The 8244-nt window shown below is 39.9% G+C and overlaps 1 protein-coding gene across 1 annotated transcript in view; it reads right to left on the reverse strand.

Annotated features, from left to right (window-relative positions):
• LOC128872783 (zwei Ig domain protein zig-8) overlaps window positions 1-8244 on the reverse strand; it is a 130175-nt gene that overhangs the window by 11380 nt on the left and 110551 nt on the right. Inside the window, exon 2 of the mRNA XM_054115813.1 lies at window positions 2687-2784. Within this exon, the coding sequence (XP_053971788.1) occupies window positions 2687-2762 (76 nt within the window). The 5' untranslated portion in view covers window positions 2763-2784. The remainder of the gene's footprint in view (window positions 1-2686; window positions 2785-8244) is intronic.

Genomic DNA, 8244 nt, shown 5'->3' on the forward strand with positions numbered 1-8244 from the left:
CCCCCCCCCCCCCCCCCCCCCCCCCCCCCCCCCCCCCCCCCCGGACGACGAGAAGAGGCGAAGAAGGATGGACTAAAAGGGAGACAGGGGAGGTAATTTGAAAGTAACGGGAGTGCTTTGGTAAAGGGAATATCCTGGAATAAGGAAAACCGGTGAAGGTATACGAGGTCGGTGCCAGACTTGGCGAGATGGGGAGGGAAAACGTTGAATATAGAAATCCCGTAAACGGAAAGAGAGAAAATTGAGAAATAGAGACGTAGGCGAATGGCGGGGGGTGGAGGGGGTGGGGGCGGGGAGGGGGGCAAGGAGAAGGGTCTGGGCGAAAGACAAGCACTTGAGACTGAACTTTGTGAGCTTTTGAATGCAGGGCATAAGCTACTTGCCTTTTGTTTCCACGAGACAATGCGAAACCTTATACAACGAGACAAGAAGCTGAGGGTGCCGAGAAGGGGTGGGGCGGAGGCGGGGGAGAGGAAGGGGTACTCCTACTTTGCTTCGACCAGTTAGTTGGGCAGGATCCTACTCTCTTTTCTCTTCTTTTTAAGCATTCCCAATTCACAACCACTTTTGAGAAGGGAGTAAGTGCGCACTAGAGGGACTTCTCGCGAGGTTACGGAGCTTTCGTTTCTCTCTCTCTCCCTCCCTCTCTCTCTCTCTCTCTCTCTCTCTCTCTCTCTCTCTCTTTTTTGTTGGTTTCGAGCACCTTGTGTCTTTTATAGTACAATGGCGTTTATTTATTGCACGGGCTTAGAAAGGGCTTTATCTAATCCCCGTTTAACGGCGTTAAAGCCACCTCGTGGGATCCCTTATCGAATAGATTTCGGACGCAGACGTTATTTAACGATGCACAATTTCCGAGAGCATCTGGGTACGGAGAGCTATTTAACATCGAGGTAAAAAGTCAAGAAAAAACAAAAAATGAATCTTGGGCGAAGCTGAGATTTTATCATTGTATATTGTAGCGTATATTGTATTTCGAGCAACAGGAGAATCAACGTACGAAAGTTTGCTGCTATAAATAGTAGTAAAAGATTTTTCAAACGGGGCTTCATGATTTTCTTATTTTAAATGAAGTAAGCGTGTAATTGATGTTTAAGAGTTCACCACAAAAGTTTGCTTCAGTAAAATGTGGTAACAGGGTTTTCCAAACGGGGCTTCATGATTTTCTTACATTAAATAAATTAAACGTGAAAAATGATATTCAAGAGTTCCCCCTAGACCATGCTGATATAGGAGTATTTTATTATTAAAAAGCAAAATTGTAAAGCTTCTTTTAGAAAACCCATTGTTTCTCGTTAATTTCTCGAATTATGAATCTTGTTAATAGACATCAACCGAATCTTTTTTAATTACCGTGGTGGGGGAAAATCTTCAAAAGACACCCCCCCCCCCCAGATGTCATTGAGGAGAAGCGTCGGATTTTTACCGACTAAAAACGTAAGGAAGGTAATACATCGCCCGAGACATCAACAGAATCTATGAGCGATTCATTCGTAAATATTTCTTAATGGATTTTATTCATCAACATTCTTCATTCTCCTATTAAGTCGTTAAGTGGAGGCTTCACTGGGTCATTACTAGAATTATTAATTCGATCACGATAAGAGTTCCATCATTTTGAAGTCACAGTTCAAGCTTGTCCTCTTACGCGAAGAGGTTTCCAATGTGATATGGTAATACAATATTATCAAGTGGATATGGTTATATTTCTCATTCGAATGCAATATTTGATTGGACGCGTTAATCGTATAATTATTAAATAAATTGCGACGTTAATTACACAGCATTTGAAGCTTTAATCAAATGTGCCAAAGCGATTTGTTCGTGTTTGGTTTCATAAATGAATAGATTTTGTTTGGATACGTTGTTTCAGCCCTCAGCCCTCAGGGGCTGTAGCGGTGTTTGTAGCTACAGTACGGGTTTAGTAACCCCGAGGTACCCGAGCTAGAGGGGGGCCAGCGGGCCCCAATAGACGAGAAGTAAGAGATACTGCAAACAGTATTAAAACGGAGTCATGTAAGACGATGATAAGAAGAATGGAACTTTATATAATAAGTTACGCATTTTAAATAAATGAATGAATGAATGACGTTGTTCGACGATGTAAAATTTGTAGCAGAAGTGTGTGTGCGTATATTTGGCATTCGATTGTATCGTTTCGTCGGCCACGTAAACATTGAATTATTAACTACATTACGAGAATAATTTCATAATATTTGAGTCTTCGACCAACAGCACTGAAGCGAACTGATTATGTTTTTTTGTCTTCTTACTCGAACATAGTTCAAATGGAAACTTTAATCAACGTTGAAAATTTGCGATCAAACGGAAGGAACATTTTTTACTTGGTTGCAAAGTAATTAAATTACGGTCGCAATCGCGTGACATTTAAATTAAAACATCTGGGGCGAATAGATCTTGAATTCAGAGGTTATTTGAATTATCGAAAAATTTACGACTAGCGCAGAAGTTACTATCGAATCGAAACTATAACGATGGAGTTGTCAACTAAATAATGCGACCAGCAATATTAGATTCGAAGCTTCGATCATTGTTCAAGACGGTACTGGAAGTCTGGAATTGTGTCAGGGCAAAAGAAACGGCACGTAGCTCGGAAAAAACTTATATTCTCGCGGGAAAGTGGAGAAAAGGCGGACAGGTTAAATGCTCAGAGAAAATTATTTACCTTTATCGAGTGACCTGGCCAGGAGTATTGTCGGCAGGATCAGGAAGACCATGTACCACGATAGCCGGTCCCGCATCTTTGCGAGGTTTTAAGTCCTCCTGGAAAAAGGAACATCGGGGTTTTCGGTTATAAGCCACGAATTTGTATGCATCTGCTCATCTTCTATCGTCTCTTGTTTCTGAATCTTCAAAGAGGGAAAGAGTCACCCTAAACACGGTCACTTATGATGCTAAACTTTTTTCTTTTGTATCCTCTACCTTTCCGTGCATTTGCAATGCAAGGGAGCTTGCCCTCGATTTATGGGAAATTTTCTTTGGTCCCGTTCGATGTAACAAGAAGGGTTGAAAAAGAGACGTAAGGCATTCGCAAGGATTTCTTTCTAAATTTAATCGAACGTTCAGGGTTGAGAACGTTTATTAGGTTTATTATTTGATGTGATTTGAAATGATAATAGAGGATGTCGTTCTGGGGATCCATAGAAAGTATGCATTAGGCCAATAGATCCTTCTAATATCGATAATTGTTTTCTTATAGTATGGGTTTTCCAATTAACACTATCTGGTAACTACCTTTACGATATTATTAAACATAAAATTCATGGTTTCACCTATTTATTGAATTGTCCAGAAAGTTCGTGCCAATTCTTATGAAAACTTCAAAGGCACATTTGAATTTTCATATATATTTATTGAATTATATAAGTACCATTTTGTTTCGCAACCTTTTCCGCCTTTTAAGAGATGTACACGTGTTTTTTGTTTTTAACCATTTCAATATATTCAGAGCTGTACCACGTAGCAAAACTCGGCATGGACTTTTCAGACAAACCAATAATATTTATTCATCAATTTTACGTAATGAATGTTGCATGGTTGAAAACATAAATATTTGTGTTTAATTTTGATACGAGCATTCAATAACCTTTATGTACTATATAAGTATATTTCATACATTTTTACATATTACACAAACACTTGTTAAAAAGTTAAGTTAATTAACGCAACACCCTTCCAAGGATAACTCAGTACCACAGTTCTAAAACTTCCTCGATAAATTGCTCGTTATCACGGCCGAATTGTCGAAAACAATCTCGATAATTGGTCTTGTTTTTGCATTTCCATCTGCCATTATTACCGAGCTATTTTAATCCGCTTCTATTCTACGAAACGTCGACGAATTCGTATATCGGCATTCTACTACTTTTGTTTTCGATTTTCCGCGGCTTAAATCGCCGTTTAAAAGGACGCGCGCGGGAATTTCTTTTTTATTTTTAGCGCTTCATTCGAAGCCAACGAAGAGATTAATTCCTCAAACAGGCGGATCGTGAATGTATTCTGGTAACGCGTTATTATTTGTCAATGGCACTCGTTGATTAAACCGTTGACACGACGGAAATGGGAACGCGCACTTATTATTATTTTTTTTTTTTAATCGAAGCTTTCAAACCTCACAAGAGAGATTTATTCGCTTTGCGTGTCGTTAACACATTCGCGACGGGCAAATATACGTTTCTAATACCGAGTCCCGACGAAATTAATAAGATCTGGGCATCGCAAATTTGTATCGTTAGGGCGAAGACAAAAATTAGAAAATACGTTTTGAAATGTCATTGTTGTAAATACGTAGTGTATAAAATAAAAAGAATATCCTAATTTCTTCGTAACCAGGAGTAGAATTTGAAGTGACGTGAATTCACGTCAGCGGTTGCGAATGTATTAACAATATACAGGTGTGTCCCAGAATCAGTGTAAGAACCGGAAATGGGTAGCTGACACGATTCTGAACCATCCATTTCCGATTCTTACACTAATTCTGGGACACCCTGTATATTTAGAACTAGGATTTGTTGACATGCGTGAAATGAGACACCCGCGCACTTATTTCATGCGGTCGATCGTTGCCCGTCGCATTAATTGGCCCGTTAAAGTGACGATGCTCGCCGGACAAGAATCATTTTACGGTTAATAAAACCAAACGATCGGGAATAGTTGCGATAAATCGAGCGACTCCTTTGTCGCCGAAAGAATTGCTCGCGTTAGCGTTTACCTGTCCGGTCTCGGTTCTCTTTTTGTTTGTTTCGCGATCGCCATGGAATCGACCTATAAAATTCTATTGTGTGAATTTTTCGCAACGCCATTGCAGCGCTTATGTGACACGTTCAATGTTGTTTTAATGGTTAAGTTTATTCGAGCAAAAGAGTTTGTGTGCGCGCGCGCGCGCGCGCGCGCGAGAGAGAGAGAGAGAGAGAGAGAGAGAGAGAGAGAGAGAGAAGTAACGCACGTTGTGAAAACTTTATGAAATATAGAAAATGTTAAATTTTACTTTTGCAGCGAAACGTTTATCGCGAACGGTTTATGATGTCGTCGCGCGCATTATTTCCGCGCTTGTGTAGCAGGACGCTTTCTGCCCTCTTCGATAGCTAATTTCTGTGGGAATAAATTTCAATCCAACTTTGTAATTGCATTTAAGCTTTCGAAAATTTCAATATTCATGTTTTATTTCAATATCGTTGTAGATATTAGGGTAGTGCCGAGGTGCCTGAATTTAATGTAAGTATTCTATAATTCAGATTGTGAATATATCTTGTCATACATTTTTCATTTCGATCGTTGCTGCTTCCTTTGGGATAGGGAACGAGTACATGTTATAGTATTATAATATATAGGTATTATACAGGGTGTCCCCGAATTAGTGTAAGAACTGGAAATGGAGGCTGAGACGATTCTGAACCACAATTTCCTTTGGAAACATGTCGGATGGTGCTTCGTTTTCGAATTGTTAATGAAAAACCTTAGCTATCCCTCATTTCCGGTTCTTACACTATTCCTGGGACACCCTGTATGTGTATTAAATATAATATATACTGTAAAATATATTAAATGCCTATGAAATGTAACATTCTATATAATATACATAATATATACCATTATACTATTGTATGTCACATATATTATTGCAACATGGTATTTTACTTATTGTTATACACTATTATGCTTCCCTGGTCGTATTTATTTAATTCCCTAGTCTGCCCAGCGTGGACCTTCTGTGGTCCAGGCTGAAAGTGAATCAGGGAAATACGAAGCCGAGTACAGAGTCGAATTCGTTGTAATAATTTCCCTGGGAAAACCGTAGTTTCACAGTTAACTCGGCAATTTACCGTTTAACGACGTCGGAATTGTTATTAGAGAAAACACGGAAGCCAGCCGGAATAAAGAACGCAATAAGCCATTACAGATAAACAAAATTTGCATTTATCCAGTATCGCGCCGTTATATTTAACGTCGTTATCTAATAATTTCCGGGGCGAAACGCGAAACCCTGCGATTTAATGCGCCCAGACAGATATTTCGTATATCATAATTACATAAAAAGCCGTATAATTTTCTTCCTTAAGTTATTAACGCGAGCCATTATTTAGTTGGGCGGGAATCCACATAAAAACGCGAAACACCAAAAATACGGGGAAATTTAATTAATAGCTGTCATGCTACCGTGAACGTTAATTGTATTTATCGCGAACGATTGGGAATTGAATGAAAATCGAGGTAGGGGACAGAAATGGAAATGAAAATAATTTTTTTTAGGCGCTCATGGTGTGTTCTAAATGGTTACAAATTTTTAGAAGTTGGAGGAGGAGTTGATTGGACTCTAATTTTTATTCAATTAGCATGTTTTATTGTGTAGTATTATATTTCTGTTTGAATTGAAGAGAGAATTTTATGCAGAATTTTTTGTTTATGATATTGTTCGGAAGATGTTTTAGTGAATATCATGGTGACTGTGAATATTGTTTGTTAACCGACTTCGAAAAGGAGGGGGTTACTCGATTCGACATGTATATTTCTTTTTGTCAGTGCACGTCAGGTTGAATGTATTGAGATTGGTGTGATACGTAATAGTCACTTCATGTATTTGTTCTTCTTATTTTCACGAACGTTTGCACATTGCAACAGTCTTTCTTCTGTCTGTCTCCATGCATAATATTTATATAAATTTTCTGTTGTCGGTGTGTTCCGCAATATATATCAGTTTCCTAAATTTTTCTTTGTCTGGCTTTTATCCAGACGAAACATGTTTCACTTCAAATTATTATACTTTGTCTACATAAATATTAACTTGTACATTCCACTTCTGAAAAAGATTAAAAATTAACGCTGTCTATTACGAATCCTTCATAAATTTTCATCTTTCAATTTGAAATCTAAAGAGAACTGCGAAAGGTCTGTACCCTTTTATTATTGTAAACGATAATACCATTCTATTATAAATGCTTCATAAATTTTCATTAATGAGTTTCACCTCTGTAGAGGACTATAAAGCACCGGCAATGAGTCGAAATGTAAAGAAACCTAACGAACCCTCCTCTGGACATACATATTAATTTTTACGATATCCCCTCCAACTATATATTAATTTCAATTAACGCGACGATCAACGGGTAAAGGAAAAAAAATGCACGGTTCCCTAAACGTTAGTATTTTTCCATTAGCCTCGTGTAATAGAAACCCTAACGTCCTATTTCCCGCGTGTCGTTTATTCCCGCCTACAACCTCGCATAATTTCCAACGAAAGCGCTGGCTGTTCGCGTCGTAACTCACGAGGCTCCTTACGATGCACTTTTAGGCCCTCGCCATCCGAGGAGAATAACACGGGACGTAGGATTCCCTGTTGCCAATCGTTACACGTGATTTATCGTTTTCCGCTTGATCCCGGGGTCACGGAATCGCGCTTGTTCGCCGTTTACGTCCCCGCGAAAACGGCGGGGGCCGGGGGTGCCGGGGGGTGTGCCCGCCGTTTCGAGGGCTGCTTTGCATAAATTCCCGTGCAGATGCGGCCGATCTGATCGGTAAACCGCGATAGAAATAGAATACGGAAGGCACGTAACGCGTATGCGTAGATATTATTGATTCGTTGCCGATATAATGCACGCCGTTGCAAACCCCACGGGGGTGCACAATCGTCGTTAGGTAAGTAGTTGGTCCACCTTCGCAGGGACCCGTTCCAGATGGCAATTGGCTGGTCACAATAGCGTTGGACCAGGGACTGTACGTGGTAAATCCGGTAAATGCACGTGGATGAAACAGTTGTACGGGGCACGTACATACGCGCCTTGGTGCGCGGTTAATGGAAACCTTTCGTTCGGCACGGGGATCGATAAATGGGTCTGCAGGGAGCAGTTGTAAAGAGTTAGCTCGCTGCTTGCATGTGGCGTCTGCCAATGCTCCTTACGTATGCATGGAATCGGCTAAGATTGGGCGGTTGCCGGCAGCGCAGACCCTGCGGAATTAAAGTGCGACCTGTGCGCTACGCTTTATTAAGGGGGCTGTATGGTACTTTCGACTGGGAAATGCACTTCTTTTTTCTTTTTTATAAAAAAAGGAAGTAACAATGTTCATCTTGTGCCTCTTATGTATAGTAATGTATCTTTGAAGACAGTGCAAGGACAAATCGATCGATCATTATGTACCTGTTTCAATCATTTTTGCCATGTATTGCAGCATAGACGTTGTTAATAATCCAGTAGTTTTAAAAGGAAGTCCAAAGTACAAGTCGTCGAA

This window comes from Hylaeus volcanicus, chromosome 1, assembly GCF_026283585.1.
Source record: "Hylaeus volcanicus isolate JK05 chromosome 1, UHH_iyHylVolc1.0_haploid, whole genome shotgun sequence".
Lineage (NCBI taxonomy): Eukaryota > Metazoa > Arthropoda > Insecta > Hymenoptera > Colletidae > Hylaeus > Hylaeus volcanicus.